Source organism: Colletotrichum orchidophilum (assembly GCF_001831195.1).
Source record: "Colletotrichum orchidophilum strain IMI 309357 chromosome Unknown Scaffold_64.1, whole genome shotgun sequence".
NCBI lineage: Eukaryota > Fungi > Ascomycota > Sordariomycetes > Glomerellales > Glomerellaceae > Colletotrichum > Colletotrichum orchidophilum.
The window spans coordinates 238119-254840 of NW_019173020.1; the positions used below are offsets into that span (position 1 = coordinate 238119).

Here is a 16722-nt window from a genome sequence, read left to right on the forward strand (position 1 = left end):
ATTGCCATTTAAATTACTATATGGCCCTGCCATAGATCAGGATTTCCACCTCTTCCTTCGGTATGATCCGAAACAAAGCGACCCTCATAGATCCATAACAGCTGTTGGTAAGGATTGACGAGTGTGATATCCAACCTCAAGGTTAAAGACGACTGCGACATTAAACAACCGTTGATCATGGACAAAAAATCAAGTAATACCTTTGTGACTAGAGTCCTGAGATATTGTCTCGTCTGCCTGGTCGGGTATGCAGGCAAAGTGTTCACTGATGCCAACGTCATCAGCGCATACTTGATCTGCTGATCCATGTCAGCCACCTCGGCTGAATTGACACGAATACTCCGGAATAGCCGGGTTTGAGCTCACTTCTTTGGCAATATCTCCGCGGAGGATTTTGTGTTACAGTCGAGGCGCATTTCGGCTCATTGGACCGTGAGAAATTCAAATGAACTCTCAAATTCGCGTAGTGAGGGTTTTATCCAACATAGTAAGCTCAAGCAACTCATTCTTACTTAGTCTGGTAACGTTACATGGCCAAAAGGACTTCCAAATCCTTTAGACTCAAAATATTGGGATGCGCCGTTGAGCTGGGCTAGTGATGCGCGTCTAAGCCAGTGCTGCTTCACTCCACCACTAGAGAGATCTTCCCGCGTGCCATATTCTGTCAAATCATATCAAATATGGCCACTGAGCATAGGGTCAGTCGAGCTGCGTCTTGACCCTGATACATCATGCGCTAGCAGCATAATCTTGTTCGGGCCGAGACCACCAGCTTGAATGATAGGCCGCGAAAGCTTCCGGTCGGGGCTAGAAAGCTGTTTATCACATCTCACATTGGCTGAACTGGTACTTGTTTTACGGTCAGGTCTTACTGCATTTCCGGAGGCAGACAAGTGCTCTGATTCTCTGCGGTGATTGCGGCTTCAGCCGACAGTCTGCAGCGGACGCGAATCCTTGCCAAGTCATGATGAGGCCCTTCGGAGGAAAGGGACATGCAAAGAGGCACAACTCGATGCAGGGGCCCCAAAGGAGATCTTACTTGGCACTTTTGCCTAGGGCCCGACCCAATAGTAAGTTGTGCACGACCAGCAGGGATTACAATCCCAAGAATTCGTCGCTCAATGATTCGTATAACGGCTTACGACCGATACCCGCGCTTGACAGACCTGCACCGAGTTCCGACATGAATGGTACCTTCGAATACTTTGCCATCCGTTCTCGTCTAGTCTTCGCCCGCGAGGCGTGTGATGGGCCAATGTCTCGGCTCGCGCCGGGCTTAGCGGCAGGCTTAGTGTCATCGGTTAAGCATAACAAGACTTATGGCATGCTGATGTTTGCCAAGTCTGCAAGCTTATCACTCCAGCTTATGTATACGTGTAAGCATAAACAATTGACGTTGGTGCCTTGATCCTGCCACTTCATACATACTACCTCTTTCACACACCAAGATCGTCGATTTTGATACAAGTTGGCACTTGAAGTGATCGACGGCAACTCTTCATACTTCCTCCTTTGCTAGAAATTCCTCTCCTCTCACAGGCATTTCGAACTTTGCACCACAATGGGTTCATGTGGGCAGATACCATCAGAGCAGCAGCCGAACGAGAAGTCGGTGAGCACAGGGCCGGTGTTGACGCTCAGCCCCCCCTCCGAAAGCGAAGAGCCACAAGTTGGCGATGAGCATCTCCCCCCTCAAGATAGTGGGAGAGCAGCTTGGACTAGTCTCATTGCTGTTTCGGTCATTGCAATGGCAACTTGGGGTATGTCAACTTGCGGACAACTTCATTTCCCTCACGGTTTTGCTGATAATCGCTTCCATCTCCCTAGGCTTCGGAGCCACTCAGGGCGTATTTCGAGAGTACTACTTCAAGACGCCGCCTCTGCAAGGGAATCAATTGGTCGCTTCCACCGGCCTGTTAGTGGTGGTTAGTAGTAGAACTGTGACTATGTTTGCAACACTATACTAAGTCTCCCAAGGGTCTCTTGCAAACCCTGCCGCCCTTTCTGCTTAAGATCATTAGCGCATACCCCCACTACAGACTCTATATGATGTGGAGTGGTATGTTGCTTGTGGTGTCGTCCTCAATCGGCGCTGCCTTCTCGACTTCGGTAAGCAATCTACAAGGAGCCATCATTCCAGTCTCCATCAACAACGCTAATAACTCTCCAAGGCAGTACAGGTTATTATGACCCAAGGGCTCATGTATGGGTTCTCGAGTGGCCTGCTCTTCGCCCCTTGCCTAAGCTTTGTAGACGAGTGGTTCCTCAGGCGACGCGGTCTCGCCAACGGTATATTGTGAGCGAAATCGACTCTGAAAACGAAAGAAGCAGTCAGCTGACCCTCATAGTTTCGGGGCTCCCAACATCGCTGCTGCTGGCCTTTCTCCGGTCTTCTCCGTTCTGCTGAAACGATTCGGACCTCGCACCACCCTCATCGGATGGGCCGTGTTTACGGCAATCATAATCTCTCTCGGCATTCTATGCGTCAGCCCTCGACGCACAGGTAAGGCGGAAATGGAGGCAGCCGCTAGGCAGCCATCATCCACCACCAGAGTTTTCACAAAGCCCGTATTCTGGCTCTTCGTCTTTTCGATGACGCTTCAGAGCCTAGCAAACAATCTGCCAGCGAACTATCTGCCCAGCTACGCTACAGATTTGGGTGTGTCGCCGGAGCAAGGGGCCCTGTTGGTCACATTCCTGTCACTGTTCGGAATCATTGGCCAAATCTCTCTTGGCGCTTTGACGTGAGTACAGAAGCTTGACTGGCCACAAATATTGCCCAGCTGACAAGGAAACACGACAGAGATGCGATTGGACCACTCATACCCATGCTGCTGAGTACCCTGGTCAGCAGCTTTGCTGTCTTCGTCGTGTGGGGTTTGGGCAGGTACTACTGGAACATGGTGATCACTTCGATTCTATTTGGTGCATTCGCCTTCAGCTTTATGGTTCTACGAAGCCACATGGCGGCCATTGTGGTCGATGATCCCGAGCGGCCGGCCGAGGAGCTTTTCGTTTCTGGCATCCTTCTGTTCACTAGAGGCGTCATAGGTGTTGCGTCAGGTTACATAGCTGCGGCTGTCTTGCAAAACAGCGAGTATATCGGAGTGCAACCGGGATACGGTGCTGGAAAGTGGCGCTCATTCATCATACTCTTGGGCACTACAATGACAGCAGCTACCCTCGGAGCTTTTGGCCTGCTAAAGAAACGAAAGACCGCTTGAAAGCTGTCACAGTCTCCAGAAAAATAGCCGAAATAGAGTAGAATTCAAGCAGACATGAATACTAGGACTAGAGTAGTAGGCGAAACGTAAAAGTTCACAGTTCTTGTTGTTGCAAACTTTTAGAGGCAGCATGTAAGTGTGGTAGTGTTAGCGTTGGGTCTATCTTGGGAAAAACGAGCAACAGAATCATCTCTAGTCGGAGCGCCTACCAATATGTACATGGCCGAGATAGCAAGGATCTCAGATACCACACTTGGGCTGCAGGCAACATACGTTAGCTAAGGATCATAGATACTATTAAGTCACCTAAAGGCGCCTCTGAGAAATAATTAGAAGTCGGCAAAGTGTAAGCATGCTACAAGTATATCTCAGACTTCACGATATACCAAGTTTTGCTCTTCGTCAACGTTTGAAAAATTGGGCAAACTTTACTTCTGTACTTAACAACATGTCGCAAAAACGACGCCGTTAATTGCGGGCAGGAATGAACGCCATATACACCCTTGTGACACAACATTATAGTCATGTTCAGTTATCCTATCATAGTAAAGACGGTATCACACCCCGTGCTTCCCCCGCTACCCCTTTCAGAAGATGCCCTCGAACCGAGTAGTACTCGCAATTTTTCACAAGAGTTCCCTTTCCGGTTTTGGAATCAAAGACATAACAACCGTTTCTCACGATATTGGGAGGCGTGTAAAGATGAAGCGAGATGGCAAAGTCGTTGCTGTTGTTCCACATCTTGTGCACACCCTGGTCATCGCTCATATAGGCCACATCGTTCTCTGTGTAAACTGATTCCAAAGCCACCTCCATGCTTTCATCTCCGCCATCTGAGGTAGTTGGCCTGTTATCTCGGTTCGTATTTCGGGGAAAGTCGTAGCGTGTCTCGGTCAGGCTGCCCTTGAGAATTTTCATCAAGCAGTGTGCGTTGCTATGACTGTGGATGGGGCTTCCCTTGCCGGGTGTCCAGACGAGAACCAACTGTGTTCAAGCAAGTTAGAGTTTGACCACATCGTTTGAGAGCTACAGTTCTCACCAAATTACTCTTTCCGTTGCCCTCGTCTACAAGGTTGCGTGTGTATGCCATACTTGGATCGGCTAGTGCAAAGGTATCCCATTCTTTTTCGTTGCTATCATAGCTCTTCATGAGATCCGTTAGCAACTCGAGGTTGACATCGTCACAGGCCAAGCCTGAGGAACCGAGGGCGTCTTTGAGCGCCGTCACGAGTTCATCGAACCTGCTAGGAGCTTTAGGGATAATTGAATCTTCAAGATGGAGCATTGTGAGAAGAAGCTTGGGCTTGCCTTGATTCAAGCTCAACCCACCTAACGGTCTGGAAGGCGTCCATTATAATCTCATCTTCTCAACCTCGGCGGCTGGTCTCGAGAGTTTCTCCCTCCTCCCCCCCCCGCAAGTTCCAACGCCTTAAAACCGAACTGCCTCAGAATTCCATTCAATTGTCATCCCCTATCAGTTCGTCTTGATTCTGCCTAGTTGAGCTGTATGCCTCACGTTTCAGTCGTGGCTGACGTGCATGATGGTGGTGGCAAGTCTGTGACTTACCTCGACCATGCTTCGCTTATCACTTCAGCTTCTTCTGAATGTCGACTTGAAAATGGAAGCCGAGGTGACCAGTCGTGTGAAAGTGATTGTGCCGAGACACGCCTATGACTCCATTTCAATCCTTCCACCTCCCTGCAATGCAACGCTTACATTCCCGTTCCGCCGCGTTTCTGTATTAGCGGCCGACGCCTCACAAACTGTCTATTCGCACTTTCCTCTTCCAGTCATATGTTTGTCGTGTTCCTTTGAGGTAGATATTCCTACGGTTATCGGATGCCGATAGCCGACAGCTGAGAGGAGGAAATGTACGTCCGCCATGCGACAGCCGTGTTGGTACCGAGAGCTACATGCACAAGGCTCCCGCATAAGTAAGATTACTATGAGAGTGAGACAACCCCCTCGCTGAGCGCCTTGTTTTGATTATCAGCCTCGGATGGAACCTTGTTCTCGGAGGAAGGTGTGCCATGCCCGTTCATCACAAAAAGAGCGAACACCTTGGGTTCCACAGACAAACCACCCAGTAAGCGACTGAAATCTGACAAAAGTTCCATAATGTAGGCAGTCAGAGGATGCAGCCTGGAGCTGCATCCAAGATATACGCCAAGAGACAAATGCTGCAAGAAACTAATGAGAAACATGGAAGGGACAACGATATAGAAGGGAGAAAGTTTCTTGACCCATGTTGTAAATGCAATGTACAATTCTAGGTCAATTTTCATGTATTTGCAATGTATTAATTATAACACCAGTGAAAAAGGCTGTGGCCTGATTCTAGGCAAGGGGAGATACAAAGGTTAACAGTTGTGATTGGTCTTGGTGGCGTTTTATAGGATCAGCTCGGCATCTAACTGACGCGAACGCAGGCTCGATTGTCCACATCGAAGTTCAACTAGGCTTTCCGGTCGAACGTGAAATGTTTTCGAACCGTTGAGTGTTCCAGGTCGTGATTGAGAGTTATATGACCCAGTCGAGAGGCTCGACTATCTCGCCGTTGTTCTTCTCATATCACCATCATCGATAGTACGCTCCCAGCATTACTTCTATCCATCTCCAACTTCTTCAATATGACAGTTGCTGGTTCGAATAAGATGGATGGCGCAGCTGCACCCTACGAGCCGACGGCAAATCTGGACACGGTGGTTTTCTCCAAAGTGTTGGACCGTGATCCTGAGACAATCCACAAAATCATCTCGGCCTGCGAGAATGTTGGGTTCTTTTACCTGGACATATCGGACCAATATTCCGCGACATTGCTAAGTAATCTCGAAAAGTTGAACATTGTCATGAAAGATTGGTTCGACCAGCCCACCGCCACCAAGCGCAAGGAACTTGCGATCAGCATGGCGTCTCATGGGTATGATACAGATGCCTACTTCACACGAGCCCTCGGAAGACAAGCTAACACGACATGACGCCTTCAGATACAAGCCCATTGGTTCCCAGGCTGGGACTCACGGGGGGCGAGATGGCTGGGAGGTTCTCAAGGTAGAAATCAAGTCTCGAATTCATAGAAAACCTTCCGTTTTAACAAATTCACAGACAGGTAGCTTCGAATTGGCAGGTCGATGGGGTCTTCCGCCAGTGGTAGAAGACAACCTCCAGACGTTCACTTCTTTCCAAAGCCAGTGTCACTACATCACAAGAGTGTTGCTTGACCGCATCTCAAACGCCCTAGGACTCAAGGGAGCCCAAAGCCTCAACCACTTCCACCGCAGCGATTGTCCATCCAAGAGCGCGCTTGCCTTTTTGCACTATATCCCCATGGACCCAACGGGAGGCTACGCCGGGCACAATGTTCACACCGATTATGGGACACTGACGCTTGTTTTCGCGCCTCAGTGGGGTTTGCAAGTCCTCTCCCCTCCCGAAATCTCCCCTCCATCTTCAGCCTCCTCCTCAGTGTCTCACGACTCAGACGAAAGTCTCGACAGCGGCTACCACAGAGGACACAATGGGGACCAAAACGACCAATCAAAGAACCTACAATCTGAAAACCTCGACAAGGAAGAGACACCTGAAGCACCACTGGAGTGGCAGTACGTAGAGCCGCGTCCCGGTTGCGCTGTTGTCAACGTGGCTGATGTGTTGCGATTCTTGACTCGAGACCGATTGAAATCAGCGGTGCACAGAGTGCTCCCGCTGCCGGATGTGGATCGCTACTCTGTCACATATTTCCTGAGACCCAGTGACGATGTCGAATTCGTTGACGGCGATGGTCGGCTCACTAACGTCATGGATTGGTATGACCGCAAGAACAATATGTATGAAGCTTCTTATGGGGCCCAAGACCGGTCCCTGCTCATCGGAGGATTATACAAGGAGGTCTAGTGTAGTCGTGTGTACACATAACATTGGCGATCTTTTAGAGTGCAAGATCCTTCGGGTCAATTTGAGGTAGTATCACCGTGGTGCATCTTTCGCATCCTTTTTCGTCTTCCTGGATGGGCTTCGGAACTATTCATTGAAATACTCTTGAAGATCTCCCGTATGGGTACTCAGTTTCGTGATTTACTCAGTCCCGTCACACCTTGAAAAAGGCAAGTACGAACATGAATTGCCTAGACTCTGATCCAGTGTGACCGTAATATATCTATGTTGCACTCTGCAACTTAAGTTCAAATAAATTCCCTCTGCCGAGTTAGGCGAGGTGGACCTTGGATATCTTAAAGCCGCCTGGAACCTTCTTTTGGAATACCTGCTCGGGGTCATAGTTGGCAGCGACCGCTTTGAGAAACCGAATATTCTCGGGGCCATAGGTGCTCAGAGGATCTTGGGATCCATCCGCGTATCCCAAGTACTCCCACTCAACATCGACGCCCTCGGAAACGTAATAGTCCTTCAGTCCTTGGCGCAAAACAACAAGTTGCTTCCGGGCCTCTTTCTCGGCATCGGCGGAGCGAACCATATGTTGCATCTGGAAAAGAATGGAATTACCATTCTCCCGGTCCATTCCGACGACGTTTCCGCCTCGCTCTGCAGAATGATTGAAGAGCAATGTTGGCATGGCCTGGAAAGTGATATAGTTCAGAAAGTCAGCGTCCTGAGTGCTCTTCCAGCCCTCAATGAACTTGGCCTGTGCTTGAACTGCACGACGGATGAAGCGGGCGTCGTTTTTGCCTGTCAGAGTGATCCAGATTTGGCGGTACCCTGTAGGCTCCTCCAGCTCAACGGTCATGTTCAGGTGGCTATCATGGCGAAGGGTATTCGCCATCTGAGGTCCGATAGTCTGAAAGTCTTTGTAGACCGGTGCCCACTCGGAGTTAGATGTATCATGTAGAGCAGCCGAGACGACGGTACCGGCGCCGGGTGAGTATGCCCAAAAAGTAACGGCCGAGCCTTTGGTGTAGTTGGGAATGTTGTCAATCCACTTGACGTAGGCGGCGATGTGCTGCTCCGTGGTGTTGAGAGGGTAGACGACCTGACCGCCCCAGATCTCGACAACGTCAACAGTCTGCATATCGACGCGTGTAACTATGCCGAAGTTACTAGAACCGCCCTTGAGTGCTTTGTGCAGATCGGAGTGGTTCGCTTTGTTGGCGTTGACAATCTCGCCGCTGGCAAGCACAACCTCGAAGTTGATGACATTATCGCAGCCGAGGCCGACTTCTGCGCTGAAGAAGTTGTTGCCGCCGCCAGTTAGGAAACCGGCGACACCGACGGTCGAAGTGCGCCCGCCGGGAACGGTCACACCGAATGGCTCGAGCGCAGAGTAGACATCGCGCCATAGTGCACCGGCTCCTATGCTGGCGATCTTGTTCTCGGCAGAGTACTTGACATGGTTCATCAAGGCCATGTCAATGGTGACACCTTCTTCAACTAAAAGCTAGTGTCAGCTGGTGTGGGCCAAACGACGTCGACGAAGGCAAGTCGACGCACTCACGCTCAACTTACTGTTGGAGGCACCAGCCCATGTCATATGGCCACCACCACGGATGGCCCAATTACAGGCGGTCTTCTTTAGAGTATTGATAGCTAGTTTAACCTCCTCGGTGGAAGCGGGCTGTATGATGCAGTAGGGTTTGAGCTGGGCCGAGACTGAGAAGTACGATTCATCTCGTGCTTCGTAGGCTTCCGTGTTGGGGCGGAGGACCGTGAGACCAGCAGTCTCGAGAACATCGCACTGAGATAGCAAGTTTAGTATCATTTAAGTCACCAACATATCAAGTTGGGCCTGTCTCAAACTTACACAGGACTTCGTCATGGTGTTGTTGCAGGCGGCTTCCGTTAAAGATGTTACTGTCCCGGCGATGATCAAGATCAGTTTTGAGCCCCTCATCTTGATGGCGTGGAAAAAGGAGAAAAACGTCAGGTTCATTCGTTGGAAAAAGCAACAACGGAGAGAGGAAAGTGGAAAAAGTCACAATGTAACAAAGCCAACCCGAGTGGTCGAGGAGACTGATCGACAGCCCTGGGGTTCCCGAGTCTACCTGGTGTCCGAGATTACCAGGCCAGCAGGCTCACTCATGCACGTCGCTGAACCCAATAAATTACAAGGATGGGGACGTATGGATCCGGTGGGGGATGTCACCAACCAACACGATTGAACCTATGCTGGAGAGGTCGGCATTCTGTTCACAAGCCATTCAATCAGTGAGCATGCCATATTTGATCACTGAGGCAAAGGAACAGCCCCGGTGTTTTCGATTTGCATTATCAGCCACAACTGATCTACGATGACTTCTGCTGTCCTCAGAAAAACAATCAAGACGCAGCCGAGCTGGCGGAGGAAGGAGTGGCAATTGTTGTAATGGGATCTGGCCCTCCTGAATCCTTGCATCCAAGTATCCGTACCTGAACCGGGAAACTGCCCAGACTTTAAGAGCCAACGCCAATATTCTTAATCCAGGTCCCTGTTCGGATGATCAGTGGAGATTCTCATCGCAAAAACTAGCATTTTGACACTACATTTTATCTCAGGTTCATCAACAAGTTAACAACAGCGGCAGAGATGTTTTCCATTTTGCAATTGCCCTCTGGAAGCTTGTAGAAGGGCAAACTTTAATCCTCTGTAGAAAATACGACCTGCGATCCCCAGCAGAGATACCACAACAAATTGGCATGAGCAATGTCCTTCGAAGGACTCAACACCTCAATCTGTGGGCTTGCTTGGCATTGCAGGCATGGAATCCTCTTGAAATGTTGGTTGGAAATGTTTGCAACAGGTCAAGAATGTCGTTGGATGAATCTCCGCTGATCCTTACTACTGCAACGCAACAATCTGGCTTTTTCTTGGTCCAATTTCCGGGGCAACTTCCGCTACACGCGGCCACTCCTATGACGAGGTCCCAGATCCTTCCTTGGAAGTTGATCGACAGGGCCTTACATGCTCGATTTACGTCCTGCCAGCAATAAGGCCGCTGAGTCCTGGAGTGGTTGAGTCTTATGTGAGAGGATGTGCCTGAGGTTCGTGATGCTGAGCTCGAGCGACGGGAAATGCTGGTTGGGTACACATAACTCTCACGTCTTCTGTCTCGTGTTCATATACTGTAAGAATTCCATGTCTATATTGTAGTCTTTCGGCAGGCTTTTGATGGAGATTGCTCGACGGAATAAGAAAACAATTTGAAGTTCTACACTCAATTTAATTCACCGACTGGCTCAATCGTCTGACGTCTTCTATCTCCGCACCAAATGCCAATGTTCATCGGTTCATTTAAGAGACACAGTTATGAAAGAAGTCGAAAACCCGTGGGTAGTAATGACACGTCAAGCCTACTATGATGCTGGGTTCAAAAACCTGCCTGTTGGTAGCTACGCCAGCTTGACACCGGTTCACTTCTTGCTGGGAGACAGAACCAAGTCGATCTGCAGGTGCCAGGGTGTTGCTGCTTGTCAAAGCATTCTTGCTCAGTTCTTCGGTACCTCTTGTTTGATGAGAAGAAGCTTGAAGCATTACGTAACCCGCCTGAGCAATAGGTGAGGAAGGACACCATATACAGACTCAGAATCCCCATCCAGGATTTCCTTTCCAGATCCGTCCTTGGATGGCGATACCAACTTGTTGCTCTCTTCAGAGTCCTCTATGGCTGCAAAACCCACGAAACAGCATTCTAGTGACGCCGAAGTAAGTTCAAGAACAATTCTCATCGTAATTATGTTCCGCACTCTGACCGCTAGCAGTTTCCTTACTCCCTTGTTCGAACATGGCATTCCCCATTGTCAACGGTACCGAGGTGCTGGTAGAACCACCAGGAAACTACCACGTCAACTTCACTCATCCATTCAAAGACACTGCGACTATCAACTCAAGTTACTGGGCCTTTGGCATTGAGTTTTCCGTTGCCTTCCTCTTTTTGATGCAGCGTATCTACACAGCCACTTTCATTGTGCGACGATGGCGCAGTGATGATTGTAAGATGCTTGCCGGAAGTTTTTTGCCCACAGAAAGCTGCTGACCTTGCGCTCAAGACATGATTCTCGCGGCATGGCTGTTGACTACGTTTGCTCAATGTCTGGTTCTTCATTGCTTAAAGCAAGGTGTCCTTGGAGTGCATATATGGGAAATGTCTCTCGAGGATGCTATTTGGGAGACAACGGTACGATCCTCTCTTCCTTTGCACTCACAAAAGCTCATATAATCCTTGCTAATTGTCGGCCTCCAGCTCATCCATGCTACGACATTGACAGTGATACCAGGTACCGTTCTTGCGAAGCTGGTACTTTGCATTTTCTACTATCGCCTGTCGCCAATCGTCTGGTACCGCTACGCCATCATCGCTACGTCCTTCATCACCATTGCTGCTTTCACCGCCGTGTGGTTCGCAGTCCAATTTGCTTGTTCCCCTATATCGGCCGCATGGAATCTTCGTCTTTACACCGGAACCAATTGCATCGACCGCCCTCCCGTATACATGCTACAAGCCATCATGGGTGGTGTGACCGACATCATGCTCATGGTCCTGCCTCTGCCCATCATCCTGCGTCTGCAAATGTCGTGGAAGCATAAAACGGCACTCATCGCATGGTTTGGCACTGGTCTTATCACTCTGGGTGCCGCCGTGGCACGCTTGGTTATCCTGATACCAAGTTTAAAAAACTCGGACACAACGTTCGTGTTAGCCCAAGGCACACTTTGGTTGATAGTCGAAGCCAATCTGATTATCATCTGCGGCTCGCTGCCGACTTCTCGTATTTTTCTTAATCAGGTTGCACCCAAGATCCTCGGCGAGTCGGCCGGTCGCAGTAGCAATGGCAACAAAGGCACCCCTCCGGCTGGAATGCGGTATGCTTTGCGGACATTTGGCAGCTCAGAGCCAAAGCGGAGGCATTTTGACACTATTGACGAGCTCGAGCTTGGTGACAGACCCTATGGCTCGGAGGTGAGGTGGAAGGCGGATGCGGATGTAGCGGGCTCGGCGTCGACACGGAACAAGAGGAAGAATCACTGTGAGGGTAGCGATGAGGAGGCTATCGTCAAGACAGTGCATACGTCTGTGGTTCACTCCTCCCGTTGAACGTAGCTAGTCCTGCTTAGCCGGCCAAACAATGCATTTGTATTGATCACTAATGCTATAATCAGAGGAGACCCATCCATCTTTGTCACAGATACGGGCTTCGTCAGCTGGTAATCAACAGCTGGAAAGACAATGTATCGTCCCAAACCGGCTACCTAGAGCCTCTCGGCTTCATGCGAACTTTTTCCGTGAAATCAAATGATGTAGCGCCTGAGATAAAGGTTGGTAGGTGGTATTACGGACTCCCCATTTTACAAATGTAAGAAACCCTGCTAATATCTCTTGCGTAGCTATCTCATGCATGCGGGCTGGCCTTGGTTTGTCAATCCATGGACCGGAACTGGTCTCTGAAAATCGAAAGTTCAATTTTCTCTGTTTCGAAAACCATAATAGATTGAATCATCATACTCTTGACCACCGAGCTGATTACTGAATCCAATCACTCACCCTGAGCATTGTTGTTTGCGGCAGCAAGGGTGTTGGAACTGGATCGCCTCTTTCTTGTTGGTTCTCTCGGAGAGACTTCCTTTCTTGGAAGTACATCGTTCGCCAAAAGATGAAAAAGGAGTCTACCGGGGAAGTAAATAATACAGGTCGACCCGCCAAACTGCATTTCCCCTTGTCGCTAAGAGTCGTCGAAGCGGGTGATGTCGAAGATGTACCGCGCGATCCTAGAGAGAGCCGGGGTCAATGTATGTAGCCGACAGCCAGTACGCCACCAAAAGGTGCATCGACGGTGTCCGGCTTTAGGGTTCTTACCAGGGCAACGATAAGTGCTGAAATTGGGCCAAAAGATAGTAGCTTGGCCATAAACCCATGCTCACATGGTTTGCCAATACTCGACACGTCACGCGTTTGCGAATACGACAAGGCGGAGAACTCTTTCTTGGATGCGCATCGCACACCTTTGGGACGTTGGTAAATTGTTTACTATTGCCGCGTTAAAATTAATGCCGGTGTGCAGTCATGACCTATCCAATTCAATAGCGTTTTTGAGAACTCGCAGATGCTTGCTGCGAATCCAGCAACAAGAATCTTGATCAAGCGGGGAAAGAGTCCAACAAGCAGATCTAAACGGTCTTTCTTTTGAACACAGAGATTGTCAGGCGTATTTAGAATTTCCAAGAGTATTAATGCATAAATGTAGCTAGATCGTGATGCTATTTGTGTTGCGATTGTCATAATTATGGTCCATTACCGAGTCTTGAAATTACATAAGTACCTCCACTTACCACGCTCATTCATCGATTGAAGTTTATTGAAACACCATTGTGATCCCTTCACTGGAACAGCTCAGGATAGGCTGCCTTGATGGCGTCCGATGTTTTCTCTGCATCCATGTAGACAGCGTTTTGAATTCGGCAGTCTGGGATGACGGGGAACACCGAAGCATCAATAACTCGAAGGTGTTCAACGCCATGGACGCGAAGCTTGCTATCCACAACACCCTGTTCAATGTTCTTGGACATGCGAGTGGTGCCGCAGGGATCTTGGAAGTTTACACATTAGCAAATGGTAGAATCCAAAAGGAGGGTGTTCATGAGAAGTTGGGCAAAGCTTACGGAAACCAGTTTGAGAGCGCTCCAAGATCATCTTGATCATGGCCTCATCAGAAGTCCGGGGCATAGGCCAGGGGTAGTCTCCCTCGATGATGTCCTTCATGCCTTCTCCGTTCATGATGATATCGTCGACGAAGCGGACACCTTCTCGCATAGCAATGAGGTCAAGATCGTTCGAGAAGAAGTTGATGTTGATGTTAGCCTGCTCAAGCGGGTCGGTGGAGTTGAGCTTGACGGTGCCGTTCTGAGACAATGGGCGCAGTAAGTCGACGATGACGGTGAAGTAATCACCCTGCGGTGGGGTAGGAATATGCCACTGGAAAGCGTCGCAAAACATGGGCTTGAAGAGCTTCGTCAGCACTAAAGACTTAGAGAAGTTGGACAGGGGAGGGCTTACAACAAAGTCGATCTCAAAGTGAGGTTGTCCACCAGGGCCAAAAGGATCAACACCGCCATTCTTGTCGAGATGTTCGGTATACTCGTCGCAATTCTTGAGGCGATCGTCGATTCGAGGCAGGCCAACCAGCTCCAGAAGGCCACTGCTCAGAGGGCCTCGGTGCTTCCAGCGGTAAGAAGACACGGCGCCATCTTTCTCCGGACCGGCGCGGAGAAGATGGTTATCCAGACCATAGCCATCCTTGAGCTTGAAGACATGAGGCATGATGGGGTGATCAAGCAGGTTTTGTCCGACGTGGGGTGAGTCAACAATAGTCTCGATACCAAAGGACTGCAAATGCTCCTTGGGGCCAATTCCCGACAGCATCAGAAGCTTGGGCGACTCGTACACGCCAGAAGCGACAATGACCTCGTACTTGGCACGGAAACTGAGGTCTTGCCCATCGGGGCCAATGACCTCGACCCCGACAGCCTTGCCGTCCTCGATGATGAGGCGCTTGGAGCTGCTCTGGCCTAGAACAGTGACGTTCTTCTTGCCTTCGAGAAAGAGCCAGCTGGATGAACGTGTTCCCTTGTAGATCGAGCTGACAGCTGTGGCCAGGCCATGCATCTCGCCGTCGTAGATCTCATTATTCAGCTTCTCACCTTTGCTGACCCAGGCTGTCTTCAGCGCTTCTCGAAATGGGGCAACCTCGGAGACGAGTTCCGCAGGAGAGACATGCAGAGGTCCCGAAGTACCAATGTGCTGCAAGTGCTTGGGGAAGAGACCCTGGTCATCATGGAACGTAGCGGGCTTGTCAAAGTACGCCTTGCAGGCGTCCCAGGTCCACTCGTCACCGCCGTAGGCGGCCCACTCGTCGAAAGTAGCCGCACTGCCGCGGATCCAAGTGTAGTAGTTGAGGCAACTGCTGCCGCCGAGAACCTTGCCACGGGTGTTGGGCTTCTCGACGCGAGTATAGTCGGGACGGTCGATCATCGTCGTCTTGTAGCCCCAATCCCACTTGCTACCCCGAAGTTCAAAGGCGCGAGCAGGTGTGGTGATGGTGTCGTTATCCTTGGGGTTGCTGACGCCGGCCTCGATGACGAGAACGTTGACCTCGGGGTTCTCAGCCAAACGACCGGCAACAACGCAGCCAGCAGTGCCACCTATACTCAAGTCAACATTTCAGCTCAGTTGAGGCGGAATTAAGTACCCACCGCCAACGACAATGAAGTCAAAACCTTTGGTGTTGTTAACAGCAGTCATCTTGAGCTAATGGAGCTGAAAATATCCCTGGGTCGATATCGGTGTGAGTAGGTCGCTTGGGGGATGGGTATTGGTTTGAATGTTGCTGCGGTTCGGTGAAGTAGAATGGTCTGATGCGTAACTTCATTTGAAATCTGAGCGTGAACCTCGAACTTATATAACTGTCTCACGAAGCTGCCAAAATCGCGGCATCTGAGTTACATCCACATTCTGGTGCCGTTGACCCGACGCCTCAGAGACCTTCACACGTCATGATGACAGACCTGTCTGCTTCCCAGGGCCATTATCATGTTCTGAATCTTTCGGCAGAGGAGTATTAGTGACATAGCCGTCGAGGCCCAAAAGCTATGGCTGGCTACTTTGAGCGGAACTCCGCCCCGGGCCAGTCTGGAGAGAAGATTGATCGACACAAATTCGCTACTTTTGTATCACCGCTCAATTGTATTCCAAGGCGCTGACATATGCCCTTGCAGAATGCATTGAGCATTATGCGTCTGGAGGAGTCAGCAAGAAACATCATGTCCAACAACGAATCCGGGCCGGACACAACGGGTCCGGCGTTCGGCGCCGACCTACCCACCTTTGTTTTTCGGCCATTATTCGTCGTTTCGGCATCTCTCACCGAAGCTCGGTGAATGCCCAATCAAATCGCCGTGTATCACGTCTCGGCGTTCCCAGAGTCGACGTCTCACTTGATGACAAAGATACCGAACATCGTCCGTCGGGACCGTGGCGAACCAGTTTGCTCGATTCAACTACGTGCTTGAGACCCCGGATTAGGTCTTTTGCACTATTGAACCGCGATACTCTACTCAGGCATTTCTATAGAACCCCGAGTCCGTAGGTGGATCGTGACATCGGAATTGCGGCGACGGCGGACGCTGACTTGGATTATTTCTACCCACATGACTCTTCGAAAAGATTTTAATTGCAGCCGCTATATCACGCCCGAGCAAAGACACCGTTACCTCTGATATTACCTTCACGGCATTAATGCGAAGCTTCAGGTCTCTTGCGGTAGAAAGTCAGTCCCGTTCCATAGAAAAAACTAATTAGACAGGTAAAGAGTGTAGGCAAACAGAATACCGTCACTGAGAACTCTAAAAAGTAAACTTATTGCCGCCATCACAGGTTTGTATTTAACCACGCCCCTAGATACTTTTCAGCGATGAGGAGAGACCGTATTCCTGCCCAAATCACAAGACTATTGACTTCTAGCGAACCTAAGAATCGGCATAGTAGCCAGCGATCCAGTATTGCACCACATCCTGGGCTT

General features: G+C 49.9%; 6 protein-coding genes across 6 annotated transcripts; 3 read left to right on the forward strand and 3 right to left on the reverse strand.

The window, feature by feature from the left end:
• Positions 1-1561: 1561 nt before the first annotated feature.
• Positions 1562-3224, forward strand: CORC01_07867 (Mch2p; the record flags this gene model as incomplete). The annotated part of the gene is made up of 6 exons (XM_022619502.1): positions 1562-1760; positions 1828-1925; positions 1978-2109; positions 2172-2296; positions 2349-2744; positions 2804-3224. The coding sequence occupies 6 exons, from the start codon at positions 1562-1564 to the stop codon at positions 3222-3224; spliced, it is 1371 nt and encodes a 456-aa protein (XP_022474056.1).
• Positions 3225-3752: 528 nt separating this feature from the next.
• On the reverse strand, positions 3753-4509 carry CORC01_07868 (cysteine dioxygenase; the record flags this gene model as incomplete). Its single annotated transcript, XM_022619503.1, has 3 exons — positions 3753-3761; positions 3906-4208; positions 4264-4509. The coding sequence occupies 3 exons, from the start codon at positions 4507-4509 to the stop codon at positions 3753-3755; spliced, it is 558 nt and encodes a 185-aa protein (XP_022474057.1).
• A 1346-nt stretch (positions 4510-5855) lies between these two features.
• On the forward strand, positions 5856-7119 carry CORC01_07869 (uncharacterized protein; the record flags this gene model as incomplete). Its single annotated transcript, XM_022619504.1, has 3 exons — positions 5856-6145; positions 6213-6276; positions 6331-7119. 3 exons carry the CDS (start codon positions 5856-5858, stop codon positions 7117-7119), a joined length of 1143 nt encoding a protein of 380 aa, XP_022474058.1.
• A 310-nt stretch (positions 7120-7429) lies between these two features.
• Positions 7430-9067, reverse strand: CORC01_07870 (6-hydroxy-D-nicotine oxidase; the record flags this gene model as incomplete). Its single annotated transcript, XM_022619505.1, has 3 exons — positions 7430-8607; positions 8683-8911; positions 8978-9067. The coding sequence occupies 3 exons, from the start codon at positions 9065-9067 to the stop codon at positions 7430-7432; spliced, it is 1497 nt and encodes a 498-aa protein (XP_022474059.1).
• A 1867-nt stretch (positions 9068-10934) lies between these two features.
• Positions 10935-12359, forward strand: CORC01_07871 (uncharacterized protein; the record flags this gene model as incomplete). The annotated part of the gene is made up of 4 exons (XM_022619506.1): positions 10935-11142; positions 11200-11327; positions 11394-12220; positions 12311-12359. The coding sequence occupies 4 exons, from the start codon at positions 10935-10937 to the stop codon at positions 12357-12359; spliced, it is 1212 nt and encodes a 403-aa protein (XP_022474060.1).
• A 1166-nt stretch (positions 12360-13525) lies between these two features.
• On the reverse strand, positions 13526-15446 carry CORC01_07872 (SMG1 protein; the record flags this gene model as incomplete). The annotated part of the gene is made up of 3 exons (XM_022619507.1): positions 13526-13734; positions 13808-15346; positions 15398-15446. The coding sequence occupies 3 exons, from the start codon at positions 15444-15446 to the stop codon at positions 13526-13528; spliced, it is 1797 nt and encodes a 598-aa protein (XP_022474061.1).
• Between the last annotated feature and the right edge of the window lie 1276 nt (positions 15447-16722).